The following is a 15,413-nucleotide window of genomic DNA, read 5'->3' on the forward strand; positions in this document are numbered from 1 at the left end:
TCAGCACATTTTTTGTGCTGAAAAACCCCAACACGACTTATACTCGAGTCAATGTCTGTATTATGGCAATTTAGATTGCCATAATACAGACAAGGGGCTGTGTAGGAGGGGGGCTGGCAGAGCGTTGACTTACCTCTCCTGCAGCTCCTGTCAGCTCCCTCCTCCTCCGCGGCGGTCCGTTCAGCACCTCTGTCAGCTCCCAGTGTAAGTCTCGCGAGAGCCGCGGGGTCATAGTGCGGCCGTGAGACTTACACTGGGACTTGCAGAGGGAGCTGACCGGACCGGCGCGGAGGAGAAGGGAGCTGACAGGAGCTGCAGGAGAGGTAACTCAACGCTCTGCCAGTCCCCCTCCTACACAGCCCCTTGTCTGTATTATGGCAATCTAAATTGCCATAATACAGACATTGACTCGAGTATAAGTCGTGTTGGGGTTTTTCAGCACCAAAAATGTGCTGAAAAACTCAACTTATACTCGAGTATATACGGTATTCTGTTTTTTTACTTTGGCTTTGATTTTGACTTCCCTGTTTTCTGGTATTCCTGACCTCTGGCTTTCCTTTATCATTGTGTCCCTTTCTGTATCCCCTGACCTCGGCTATTACTTTGAATATCCTTTGGTACGTTAGTACCACACTGCACTCATACACACACACTGCATTCACACACACACGCATTCCTTATATACACACACTGTAAATAAATATTCAATGAATGTAATTTTTTTAGGATCTAATTTTATTTAGAAATTTACCAGTAGCTGCTGCATTTCCCACCCTAGTCTTATACTGGAGTCAATAAGTTTTCCTATTTTTGGGGGGTAAAATTAGGGGCCTCGGCTTATATTCGGGTCGGCTTATACTCGAGTATATACGGTAACTAGAATAAGGAATGCGCTCTCGGACAACCATTAGGGAAACCACGACAGGGCAATGAGGAAAGGTAATTCTAGGCTTTTATATCTGCTTTATCTTTCTGATTGGCCGTGATTGCTTTTTGACCCCAAAACGTGCACGCCGACGTCGTCATTTACGCGAGTGAGCGTGGGGGTATAATTAGCCTTGCATTCGCAAGGTGAGGATGAATATGTTAGTCTTGATGGCAGAAACTTGGGTGCCCACCCATGTGGAGCATTGGATTGGCCAATCATCCTGGAGGCGTGACTCCAGGATGCTGTCACTGAAGGAGGAAGTAGCGGCAGCGCAGAGGGATAATTCTTTAGTTTTTATTTTAATATAGAAGGGAGGAGGCTAATTGTACAGGGGCAACGAGGGCTGCTTGCTGTAATAAAATACTTGCCACTGAACAGCTATTGCTGCCCAGTTGCTTTACCAAACAGATGGACCTAGCACAAAAAGTAAAAACTAAGAGGGGGAAATAATGTGCCCCCCCCCCCCCCCGCTCCCTCATAGGGTGTATGTAAGGAGAAGACATTACAGAAATCTGTCTTTTTTTATTTTTTCTGTTTATTTGTTATCAGTGAAATTTCGACACACTATTTGTACTGAAATTTCTACTTCTAATATTTCTGCACTGTAAATAAAAATAAAAAAACGGCTTCCTTATTTTTGGTGAGCCCTCTGACAAGAAGGAAGTATGATTAAAGTATCACTCTAAGTGTCATAATCAGTACATCTTATTGTAGTAGATTTACTCCAAACAGACTGTAGGGGCCACGCTCTCAGTTTCTAATAAGCCATCTCATGTCTGAATACTCTGGTGTGGCTTAGCTAATGATAATTTCCACTAGTATGAACTGCAATAATAGTCAGAGAATGCTGGTCATGGATTAGACCAGGGGTTCCCAGTCCTCAAGTACCCCCTACAAGTCCAGGATTTAGGGATTACCCTGTTGTGTTTAAAGTGTTTTTTTTTTTCCTTTCTAAAAACAAATTAGACACAATTGGGTAATCTCTAAATCCTGAACTGTTAGGGGGTACTTGAGGAGTGGGTTGAGAACCACTGGATTAGACCAATGCGGTCAGCCAATCATTGCTGCATAAAGACAAACTGGATTTGGTGCTCAGAGTATCATATAAAGCTTTCTTGCATGTATTGTGTTTAGATAGGGGTAGAATGTGCTTTCATTTAGATATTAAATATTTATAGAGAATTTACAAATTATGGCTTCAATAACATTCTATTGGCAAAAGTCAGTTGAAGATTATTAACTGGTTTAGCCTATTTATTTATTGAATTTCAAGTGGATTTAACGCAAGCTGAAATTCTTGCAGCCGAACACATTAAATGGGTCAGCTGATCAAGAAATATCCTCAGATAAATGTTCTTCAGAAGCACATGTTTTGGCCTTTTTTAATGACTAACCCTGTTTGAAAACAAAGAAAAGCATGTGGGGGTCAATATAACCTCCACATTGAAACACGAGTCTTATTACCTTCCCCTTGCCTAGTGTGGCATGTCTATTAAACACTGTGCAGTCAGTTGATGCTTGCTGTAATGAAATACTAGCAATTAAACAGATATTTCTGCCAAATCTCTATTAACATACAGGGGGCACTGAAACCAATGTTTTATCTGTAAAATATAGGTAGCTGATTCAATTTTTGAACCAATATTTATCGGCTTCCAGTAAGCCTTTAACATAGTGATTCAAAACAAACTAAAACTGATAAAAAAAAAGGCTTATTGGAAGCCGATAAACTGACGTTATTCTGTAAGGGCGGGAATGTAATCGAGGAATATGTGTGGAGGCAGTGTGGTCCATTGATCTTAAAGTCATTATATTATAGAGATGAATGTTCTACCAATAACATTTACAAGACTGTCAGCACACATACACTTGTTAAAAGTATGCTAGAACTCCTAGGTTATTACAACTAAAACCAAAGAAAAGAGTTACTTGTGCACTATCCCAAATCCCTACAGATTAACCCCTTAAGGACCGGACTTTTTTTGCGATGTTGTACATTTGCGACCAGGCATCTTTTTGACACTTTTGTGGTGTTTGTGTTTAGCTGCAATTTTCCGCTCTCTCATTTACTGTTCCCATACAAATTATATATAGTTTTTTTTCAGGACAAAAGGGGCTTTCTTTACATACCATTATTTATATAATCTCATGTAATTTAATTTTAAAAAAATGAAAAAAATATGATGAAAAATTGAAAAAAATACACATTTTTTGAATTTTATGTGAAAAATCTTTTACTCATCTATAAAAGCGAATGAAAAAAACTGCTAAATAGATTCAAAATTTTGTCCTGAGTTCAAAAATACCCAGTGTTTACATGCTTTTTGCTATTTTTTTGCATGTTATAGGGCTATAAGTACAAGTAGGATATTGCGGTTTCAAAACATACATTTTTAAAATGTATCAATAGTGACATTGTAACACTATTATCTGTCATAAATTGCTAAATAACACCCCACATGTACATATTTTTTTTTAAAGTAGACAACCCAGGGTATTCAATATGGGGTATGTCCAGACTTTTTTAGTAGCCACTTAGTCGCAAACACTGGCCAAAGTTAGCGTTCATATTTGTTTGTGTGTGAAAAAAGTAAAAAACTAAATTGAACGCTAATTTTGGCCAGTGTTTGTGACTAAGTGGTTACTAAAAAAGACTGGACATACCCCATTTGCAATACCTTGGGTTGTCTTCTTTTGCAAATGGTATGCCATCATGGGGGTAATTCTCATTCCTGGGCTACCATACGCTCTCAAAGGCAACGTAACCAACCTGGCCATTTTCAATGTAAAAATATTTGACCCATATATTTGACCCTGTAACTTTCAAAAACGCTATAAAACCTGTACATGGGGGGTCCTGTTCTACTCAGGAGACTTTGCTGAACACAAATATTAGTGTTTCAAAACTGGAAAATGTATCACAACAATTATATCATCAGTAAAAGTGCTGTTTGTGTGTGAAAAATGCAAAAAATGTCACTTTCACTGACAATATCATCGCTGTGATATGTTTTACTGTTTTGAATCACTAATATTTGTGTTCAGCGAAGTCTCCCGAGTAAAACAGTACCCCCCATGTACAGGTTTTAGGGTGTCGTAGAACGTTACAGGGTAAAATACAGTGATAGCAAATTAAATTCTCTGGACTTTCGGCCTGGGTTGGCAGGCAGGTCCCTTAAATTGCAATCAATAAAATAACTTGATTATGTAAAAATATTACATAAATACGCACATAGAATTTAAATATATATGCATATTTATATATTTGAAGTCTACGTGTATATTTATATAATTATTTATGTAATTTTGTATATGGACATATGAATAGTTCGCATTCTTTTTATTTATTTATATATTACTAGATATATATATACAATTTCATTCTAAGTGTATTTTGATATAAATATATATATATATTAATATCAAAATACAGTTAGAATAACATTTCGTATAGATATATAATTTTTTTTTTAATTTTTATTATTATTTTTAATTTTTTTAATTTAATTTAAATTATTTACTATTCGTATTTTATAATATATATACAATATATATAGTTATTATATATATTATATATATATACGTGTGTAAATTAATTATAAGTGTATTTTTATATTAATATATGTACATATTAATATAAAAATACACTTAGCATGACATTATATATATGATATATAGACATATATTATATAGGTATAATATATGTCTATATATCATATATATACACATATATAATAATATTTTTTTTTTTTATTAACTTTCACTTTAAAATTTTTTTTCTGATTTTACACTGGCAGGGAGACTGCCTGTCAGCACAGACAGTCCCCCTGCAGGCAGAGACTAGGACACCTATTGTGACCATGTGGTCGCCCTGTTGGGCGATCACATGGCCACAGGGGTCCTAAACCTTCATGGGGAGACTGTCTGGGCTGCAGGCAGTCTCCCCACACCGGGAGCACCGCCGATCGCCGCCGGGGGAACGACGGCGATCGGGTAAGTACATTGGACTGTTAGGACGGTTCAGGACCGTCACAGGTCTGCAACGCAAAAATGCCAATGACGGTTCTGAACCGTCCTCCGTCCTTAAGGGGTTAAATAACTGGAGGTTTTTTATTATAATTCCAATGGCCATTAAAGTGTAAGCTCACCTATCATGTCAAGGCAAACCTCTTAAGTGAGTATTATTCACTATGCTTCTTTCAACTTCAGGTGAAAATCTCTGAGACAGAGAAGGGTATTTTTTTTTCTCTAAACTTCTACATGCTTATTATCCCTTAATATGAACACATGTGGTGGGCGGCAGCACTGTAACATGGCTGTGTAATACAAAAGCCAATACAAATGTACAAAATTAAAGGGCCACTATAGTGCCTGTAAAACAAACTCGTTTTCCTGGCACTATGTAGTCCTTAGGTCCCTCCCACCCTTATGGCCCCACTCCCGCTGGGCTGAAGCTGTTAAAACCCCTTCAGCCACTTACCTTTCTCCAGCGCCAGGCTCCCTCGGCACTAGGGAACTCTCCTCCTCCTGCCGATGTCAGCGCTGAATGCGCATGCGTGGCAAGAGCCATGCGCACATTCAAACTGCCCATAGGAAAGCATTACTCAGTGCTTTCCTATGGACGTCAGCGTCTTCGCACTGTGATTTTCAGTGAGAATCGCGGAAGCGGCCTCTAGTGGCTGTCAGTGAGACAGCCACTAAAGACTGGATTAACCCTCAGTGTAAACATAGCAGTTTCTCTGAAACTGCTATGTTTTCAGCTGCAGGGTTAAAACAAGGGACCTGGCACCCAGACCACTTCATTGAGCTGAAGTGGTCTGGGTGCCTATAGTGGTCTTTTAAGTCTTGCGCTCAAACTCTCACTACTCCTGGGTGGCAGCAATGACTGTAGTACACATCAGCCCCAATACATACAATAAAAAACAAAGAAAATAGTTCACATACACATTTTAATAACTGGAGGTTTTTTAGTATGACTCCAATGGACATTAAAGTGTAAGCTCACCTGCCAAGTCAAGGAGTAGTGGGAATTTGAGGGCAGAATTTAATTTTGTATATATCCTTAGGATTACCCTACCCCCATGTTCTAGACTAGATCTGGTGGAAATGGACACCTTCTTATCTGCTAACCAATGTATATGTTGTATATACAGTTAATATATATATAATATTTACAGCTGATGTTTATGTGTAGTGGTCACATCAATAAACCCAATGCTTGTGGTCAGACTTGTTTCAGTTCTTTCTAGCAGAGGTTTAGTGGGGCCAAGACTTGGCAGGACATGACATTGAAACATCTTGTGGTCCTGCAAACATCGGAGATATTCTAGTACCAAACCACACATATTCACACCTCTGATTACTTAAAGGGACACGCTGCTTATGCACTGTCGAAATAATGCATTTAAAAAATACTAACCCCTTACTTAGCTTGCAGAACAACACTGGCTTTGGTCCTACTTAAACCAGGAATGGCTTGACTCACTCAGCCAATCTTTATCCTCCCAAAGCTTTTCATACTGCTCATAATTTTAATAAAAAAATATAGCATGCATGTTAAATAGACTTTTTGGAGGGTCTTATTCACTAAAATAATTAACAAAGGAAGTGTAGTAGTACTGGTCTCTGGGATTTCAAGAAACATCTCTGTCCATATTTATTACATTTCATCTAATTTTATCTGGGAAAACCACCCAACGTTCTGAGCAAATACTGCTGGTCAGATGGTTGCTTACACAGATGCCCGTTGTGTCAAACCTGGAGCAAAACAATTGCACTGTTGGCATTTTGTTAAAGAGTAACATTTTGTAGCTTAGTGACTGGACAGTTACACGGTTACACCCAGACATCAGCGCTTGCTAAATTTGTGACAGAAGAGCTGAGGCAACTAGCTATTGGCGATTGAGTAAAGCTGAGGCTAAATGTGAAACTGCAGATGTTTGTCAGGAACACTAATGAAATTGGGGAAGACATCAAATTACACAGAATTAGTTCTCAGATGATCTAAGTCGCTATTTGAGTAAGGGTGGGGGAAGTTGCAGATGCATCTGTCCATTGACTGAGGGTGTGTGTATGGAAGGGGAGTGGAGGGAACAGTCTACATTTAGCAACTGGGAGAGACATATACTGTCTAACATTTGTCATGTGGCAAGGCAGTCCTAAGATATTGTACATTCTGACAGGAATATACACTCAGTGAGGCAGACAAGATCCACACACACACACACATACACACACTGAGAAATGACTCCTATAACCTGGTAAACAATTCTAAATATAGTTGCCTAAAATATGTGCTGTACACAGATATATTTACAACTAGTCACAGATGGCAACAATATTCACATACATAAAGATTGTAACTAATATCTACAGGAAAAAACACAATATCTAAAATCTCAGACAGCACACACAGGCAAGCCACATGAACAAACACATACAGCCAAAGAAGAGAGACACATATACAGACAAGCGTGACTGAGCCACAGGGAGGTCTGTGTCAGACTTTCCATGATACCCTCCCATCCACATCTCCAGATGGCTACTGCTGACAATCAGTCTTGTGAGATCGTTCTTTCTTGTGAGATTTTTGAATTTTGGGGAGCACATTGAGTGGATCTGTGGGGACCCAGCATGGATCAGATGACAGAGGCAAGAATGCAGGAAGGAAGCAGGATGTATGGGGCTCATTTCAGGGACAAAGCTTCCAAGACTTGGAGACTCCTGAAAAACAGACTGTCTGCCCCTCTGGAATATGGTGAGTGAGAAGAGGTAGTCTTTTGGGGGACTTTACACTGAACTGTGAGGTGTGGTGGTTTGAGAACTGACTTATTTTACCATTTTAGACAACTGATATATTTAGCTCAATATCAGTTAGGAACATCAATTGATCTGTCCATGTTGAATATTTGTTCCATCTTTAGCCATTTGATCTAAATGTTATTGTTTTATTAACACATCTTGCTGTTAAGCTAATAAGCACCTTTATCTATGTGACAGTGAAGTAACTGAATTGTAAAATTTCGAAAAAAATATTGCAGCTAATATAACATTTTCCAAATCTGCTATACACACAGCTGGTTATTTTATCCTGAGTTTTACAATTCAAACTTCATTTCACACAGACACACACAACATAAATATCTATAACATTGTAAATGTCCGGCATATCTACTTCATGCATATACATATCACACATAGTGTGTGTGTGTTAATACACACAAACACACACACACATATATATATATATATATATATATATATATATATATATATATATATATATATATTGTACATTTTCATAGCTAAATATATGCTAACTGTGCTGAAAGCATGTGCCATGTACCTACTACCATTTTTGAATAAGCTAATTCCACTACATAAGCAAAAATGACTCATCACGTTCCCTTCATAGACTATACAACTCTTTTGTGATATAGTACCTTTGGCATGTTTAGTAAAACACTGTTGAAATAATAATAATAATATATACGAATCCACTGATTTACTGTGCAGACATCACATTGCTTGTAAGACTCACACAGACTTTTATTAATATACCCTCCATGTCATGTTCAGTTTTAGGCACAGTTCCTCTGCTGGTGCATATGTGTGAAGGTGTATTGAGAGTTTGCTTTGGCAATGCAGCAAATATTACTAGTGTGAGCTCATTGGCTTCGTTTTGGGTGACTCAGTGTTATCTTGCCATTCCCCTTGATTCGGTGACTGTAGCAGGATGTGGGCATAATGAGCAAAACCTCCATGGTCTAACAACACCTAGGGCAGTGCCAGTCAGTATGTGGCACGTGAGCATAAAAGCAAAGAATGTATGTTTTTATCAGTTGTCCAGTTGCTACAGATTTGTATTTATTGAAACTGCAATAAACGGAAAGAGAATGTATTTACAATTGGTAACTTTTTTCTATGATAATTCATGTTATGAATGTTTTTTTCTGTGTTTTTATTCCGAGATCTTACAATAGTGGATTTTTTTTATACTGTAATATATTCTGTTCTACAAATTACTGTTACTTCCCAGTTTGAACTGCGGATGATTAATTATAAATGGTTTTTATTCTATTTTTGATGTCTGATTTTATTATATTGTTTTTTTTTTTTTAAATGTTTATTTCTGCGGTAATAAATATAGAGGGTCACATTATAGAAATAAAAAATATTTTACGCAGATCACAGAAAATTAATATAAGCAACAAACAACTTTGTTAAATTTACTGGTCATGTGTATTTTGTCAGCTGCATTATGGTCGAGATGATTACAACAATAGTCCTTTACTTCCTCGTGCTAGATAGATACAGTTATGTTCAGTGCGATTTAACACCACCATGAACATATTGCAGAAAAAAAAAAAGATTGCTAGACAGATTGGACAGTGGTGGTTAGTCCGTGAATCAAGTCCTGGATCTATCTGCAGTTATCTTGGTGTGGAATCATTTGTGGTAAGACCAAGCACATTAAAACTCCCCACAATTTGGGGAGACAAATTACTGTTGTGCATCTCCTGCATATGTCAAGTTGGACTTTGTAAAGTCTGCCTTGGGCACAGGAAGTCAGAGTAATCATGTTGCCACAACTATCCCAGAATTCCCAGCTTGACGTGCAAATAAGCACAGACAGGCATTGTGATTCAGGCTTTACTGTGTGTTTCTGCAGATACCATTAGCTGTGGACACTGGTTTTAAACCAAAGCATTGGCTAAATGCAGAAGGACCAGTGACAAGAAACCAGCCATGGTCTGTTTAAATCTTTTGGGTCTCATCAGCATAATTGTAATCTCAAAAGAGGATTGTTTGTAATAGAGCAATAACATTGTATGCAGAGTTGTACAGAGGGTTCAAGAAATATGCAATTCTCAAGTAAGACCTACAGAGACAAGAGCCAGTGGGGCCCCTACACCTGAATATCGTCTGATCGGGTGCATGTGTAGCCTGTGATGGAAAAGAAAAAAAAAGTTCCATTACTTGTAGTTATGATGATCAACTTTGATGCAAGTAAATTGCCACTTTGTCATCCATTAGAAAGTGTTTTGTGTTTCACTGGGACATACAGGGCAGGTGCAAGGATTTCTGCTACCTTATGCAAAAATCAAATTTGTCTTTCCCAAATGTGATCTACTCCAGACATTTTATTACTGTCTTTTTACACCTACATTCCAGGTGCTGTAGTACATCCCTAACCCTAAACCTCACTTTAAAGGAGCACTATAGGGTGAGGAACACAAACATGTATTCCTTACCCTATAGGGTTAAAACCACCATCTAGTCCCCCCTGATTCCCTCATGCCTTTCTAAAAATAGCAAAATCTTACTTGTATTCAAGTCTGGAGCGGCTAGCTCTGGCTCTGTTTCTTTTAGATCTGCCTGCTGACCTCAGCAGAAGTGGTAGCCTGATCCAATCACAATGCTTCCCCATAGGATTGGCTGAGACTGACAAGGAGGCAGATCAGGGGCAGAGACTGCATGATTCAAACACAGCCCTGGCCTACCAGCATCTCCTCATAGAGATGAATTGAATCAATGCATCTCTATGAGGAAAGTTCAGTGTCTGCATGCAGAGGGAGGAGATACTGAATGTTTGGATGCATTTTAGGCAGCCATGACCCAGGAAGGATCTCTAACAGCCTCTGAGGAGTGGCCAGTGAAGTTATCACTAGGCTGTCTCTGAAAAGACCGTGTTTACAGCAAAAAGCCTGAAGGTAATGATTCTACTCACCAGAACAAATTCAATAAGCTGTAGTTGTTCTGGTGACTATAGTGTCCCTTTAACTGGCAAGACCTCACTTACAGCCTGCGTGCATGTTCCCTAGGGCAATCAATCTCTATAGGCAATCCATTTAACCCCTTAAGGACACATGACATGTGTGACATGTCATAATTCCCTTTTATTCCAGAAGTTTGGTCCTTAAGGGGTTAAGGAAAACATCAGATTTTGCCTGTTTTGTTATCATTATTATTTTTCGTTGCTTGCCTATAGGATTATTTCCGTTCATCTTATTGGGGAATATTTTTTGTATCCTAAGTCCATTTGCATAGTCTCAATAAACCTTTTTTGGAACAGAAAGAGCAGTTTTGGGAAAAGCCACCATAAAAACCATGCAAAGTTTCTATGGATTGCATTACTTTAAGAAATTCTCCCCACAATTTTGCTTTATATTTAAAACTCATAGGATTATACACTAAAATGTGAATTGTTGGCATTTAAAAATTAATTCAAGATGAATTTCACTTTTTAGTACAAAATAGCCAAACTTCAAATTTCAGTTTTGAAGTCCCAATGATTTACACGTTAGTGAATACGTCTGTCAGTGTTGTCTTTTAGGAATGCTAAACTATCACGGTACATCAGATAAACAGTAGTAATTGTATAGATGTAGTGTGCTGTTTAAGGAACACTCCATTTAAAAAAATAAGAATTTGGTAGATGTACCCCCAAAGAAAATTTACATATAATTGGTTGTGCTTGTTTTCTTTGGGTGCATATGATATCTTGGCTTGCAATACCAGATCTAATAACTACTGTTGGCCATCTCCTTCCCCAGCATAGACTTTTTGTGACAATCACGGACTTCTCAATGAGTTCTATTACAGCTCATTGACAAGTCCAGGTGTTCACTGCCTTTCAGTGGCTCCCAATCGAAGGCTTCCTGATTCAAGCCTCGGACTGCAATAGAAGTACACGTGTACAGCTGATGGATGCTGAATTCAAGACGTTTTTAAGGTAAACAGGAGCCTAGGGATCACCATGTACCATAAGAACTTCCTTCCGATGACATTGTTATGGTGCTGAGAATGTCCCTTTCAGTAATCACAATCTAGACTTAAAAACATATTAACAGCTGCATTTTTCCACTATAGAATTTAACAAAATACTTGATATACCGCTAACAACACTTACAAATTAATTAATGCTCCCAATATTATCTAATTTATCAAGGTTTGTAAGCAAAACAAACTCTAAACACACCTTGCCATATTTGGCAAAAATATATATAAACACTTCTTGTTTGATTAAAGTAAAAGGATATATACAGTTGAAAGCATACAACCTAAATATCGGTTTTGAACATGTTTAGAAAAACACACACAGATATCAGTGTCAATTTCAACCACTACAGTCATTAAAGTGGTCTTGATGCATTAGCCGTGTAGTTTTTCAGTTTGTTTACATTGCCGGATGAAACACACATCTAGTGGCTGTCTTCTAGACAGCCACTAGAGGCACTTCCTCAGCAATGACCGATTAAAACACCATAATGTCATGTAGGTGAGCATTGATGCACTGGGCACTCGCCAGGCATTCACACCAGTCCCTAATGCTCCTTTGTGATGGGCTGGCATCAAGGTGACATGGACATTTCTGGTAAGGGGCCTGTGATGGGCTGGCGTCAAAGTGACATGGGCATTATGGTAAGGAGCCCGCTCAAACCGGGGGCTCACAAGTGTCTAGTTAAGGAGGTTTATAACTATTTGTAACTAAAAAACCCGCAAACGTTAAAACATTGATCATGTTGAAAACGAACGCACAATATCGGCCATATCAAGTGAAAACAAGTGTGAGATTGTGATTGAGACTTTACTTAATATTGTTGGATGATCCATTCTTACAGGACGATAGTCCACTAATTGTTTACCGTAATTGTTGGTCCTAATGGAATAGCACCCGTGATACTGATTGTCCACTAAAATAGTTATCTGCAAAAGTTGTTCTTCCATGACTAATGTATAATCATTGCATATTTGCCGCAGATTGTTAAAGAAATGCTTTATAATGGAAACTGTGATAACATTTTTTTTCTTGTTTTGTTTTTTTTCTTATTATTTTAAATGTTTGAAATGTTTAAAGTTTTGATGATATCCACAGCAATATTTCCCAGGCTTTAATAATAGTATGTGAGAGTATACTAAAATAAAAAAAGTTGTCCATTTCCTGCATAGTTATTCCAGATGGCATTTACATTTTGCCTGTTTTTGCTTGTTTATGGTTCGGGATATTGGCGTTTCCCAGGTACAGTTGTGTATGCAGTGCCAGAGTTGTTGTTAGTTTAATGGAGTTATGTAAAGAGTCCTATTTTATCCATTTACAGTGATCCTTAATCTCTGCTTATGGACCCAGAATTGGACACCACTGCTATTTCAAAGGGTCATCCAGTTATTAATTGGTTAATGTAGCAACACTGCTTTCCTAAACAATCTAAACCCCCCTCCCCGAACACTGGGAATAGTGTAAGTGAAGCGTTAAAGAAATGGTAAGTGAAGAAATATGTTTAATGTTTGAGAATAAGTTGGCGAGCTAATGTAATGTACCATATATATTTGGGTCCTTATAAAAAAAAAGGTAAACAAACAAAACAAAAACCTCTTTACAAGAAAGAAAAAAGAATGGCCAAATTACTAGTACATTCATTCCTTATCTTCTTCAGCTACTAATTTGAAGGCATAGGCAGAGATACATATTTTAGTTAGGTTCTCTGGATATAAGCATTATTTACATATCTAATAAGATAAGAGGAGAAGACCAGAACATTTGAAATATCCTATCAAGACTAAAGAGAATGACTTGCCAAGATGAAAACTCATGTTTTAGTCACATTCTGAACATAAAATGCTTAACTTGTCGGTCCAAACCTACGAATTAAAACTGTAGACTCTCCTCCAAACCTAATGATTCAATTAGAGATAGCTCAAACCCTCATTTAGCGATAACCCTCATGGGTCTTGTATATAATACACCAAGCAATGATCTATTAAAGAAACACTTTGGCTACCAAAACAAATTCATCAAAATTAAGCTGTTATGGTGGCAGGAGGTTCCTGGCATGGCTTATCTCTAGTGGTTAACTGGTTCACTAACAGTGTAACCCCAAAGTCTTGAATCCAGCTCTGCCCCTGCCCTTCCACTTTACTACAGAGACCTTCGATGAAGTTGCCTGGGGTGTTCCTTAAACTTATATCAAATCTACAGTGTATATGTGCAAAGCCTTATATCCGTTAGGAGCTATAACTGGGAATATATTCTAATTACACAAATAAATGCAAATAAAGAAAAATAAGCAAATGCATATGGTAGAATAATGCTTACAAAGCAAACACTTTCAGGGGTGTTTACCAAAGTGAGAATTCATAGATAATTTCAAATTAAAGGTCAAAATAGTCTAACTGGAAAACTTCTCATCTATGCTTTCCGTTTTGAGTTTAAAGGGACACTTAAAACAATTTCAACTCTATTTGATATAGTACCTAGAGTCCCGTAGTCCACAATAATCTCTAGGTAGGTGGTTCATGTCAAAGTATCTTCCACATTAATGCCTAGTCCAAAGGTTTCCCAGCAGAACATTGCCCAGTGCATAACACTGCCTCTGCCAGCCTTCCTTATTCAAATAGTGCTTCCTGCTGCCATCTCTTTCCCAGTTAAACAACGCACATGGTCATTCACCTGATCTAAAAGAAAACGTGGTTCATCAGACCAGGCAACCTTCTTCCATTGCTCCATGGTCCAGATCTGATGCTCACATCCCTATTGAAAGTGATTTAGGCTGTGGACAGGGTTCATCATCGGCAGCAGGGCACTCTGACTGGTCTGCAGCTGTGCAGCCCCATACACCGAAAACGGTGATGCACTGTTTGTTCCGACACCAGTGGCATATATACCGGGGTCGCAGCTGCGACCGGGCCCGGCCCACCAGGGGGCCCGGCCGCCCCTGCGACCTGGTATGTACCCACTGTGGCCAGCCTCTTCTCTTGGGGGGCCCAGGAGCCGGCCACCTCAGGGCCCCCCGAGGCTGGCCCTGCTGTCACCCGGCGGCTGGTCCTGCGGGCGCCCGAGGGAGCACTCTTACCTGAGTGCTTCCTCTTCAGCTCCCTCGCACACCGCACTGATACCGGAGCCGGAAGATGACATCATCTTCCGGCGCCGGCATCCCTACGCGGCACGCGAGAGAGCTGAAGAGGAAGCACTCAGGGGAGAGTGCTCCCTCGCGCGCCTGCCCGCCCAGTGACCGGCCGCCCAGGAGCCCAGCAGCACCACTGGACCCCAGGGAAACCCCTCAGCACTCCAAAAGGTAAGGAGGCTGAGGGTGTGAGTAACCGCCCATAGGAAAGCATTACTCAATGCTTTCCTATGGACGTTCAGTGTCTTAGAATCGCGGAAGCTCCTCTAGCCGCTGTCAGTGAGACAGCCACTAGAGGCTGGATTAACCCTCAGTGAAACATAGCAGTTTCTTTGAAACTGCTTAGTGTGAGTTAGTGTGTGTGTGTGTTAGTGTCACTGTGAGTGTTAGTGTGTGTGTTAGTGTGTGTGTGAGTGTGTTAGTGTTAGTGTGTGTGTTAGTGTGAGTGTTAGTGTGTGTGTCTGCTAGTGAGTGTCAGTGAGTGTGTCTGTTGAGTGTGTGTCTGCTAGTGAGTGTGTTACTGTGTGTGTCTGTTTGATGTCTGTTAGTGAGTGTGTGTTTGTCAGTGAGAGTGTATGTTT

The 15,413-nt window shown here is 39.1% G+C and overlaps 1 protein-coding gene across 2 annotated transcripts in view; it reads left to right on the forward strand.

The window, feature by feature from the left end:
* The window catches only part of STARD8 (StAR related lipid transfer domain containing 8), a 166,601-nt gene that overhangs the window by 24,179 nt on the left and 127,009 nt on the right, over positions 1 to 15,413 (forward strand). Inside the window, exon 1 of one of the 2 annotated variants that reach the window (XM_063432168.1) lies at positions 7,108 to 7,685. The exons of the other annotated variant lie outside the window; for it this stretch is intronic. Coding sequence (XP_063288238.1) covers positions 7,562 to 7,685 — 124 coding nt within the window. The 5' untranslated portion in view covers positions 7,108 to 7,561. Of the gene's footprint in view, positions 1 to 7,107; positions 7,686 to 15,413 lie in introns of those variants that run through there. 2 annotated transcript variants of the gene reach the window in all.

Source organism: Pelobates fuscus, chromosome 9, assembly GCF_036172605.1.
Source record: "Pelobates fuscus isolate aPelFus1 chromosome 9, aPelFus1.pri, whole genome shotgun sequence".
Taxonomy (NCBI): Eukaryota; Metazoa; Chordata; class Amphibia; order Anura; family Pelobatidae; genus Pelobates; species Pelobates fuscus.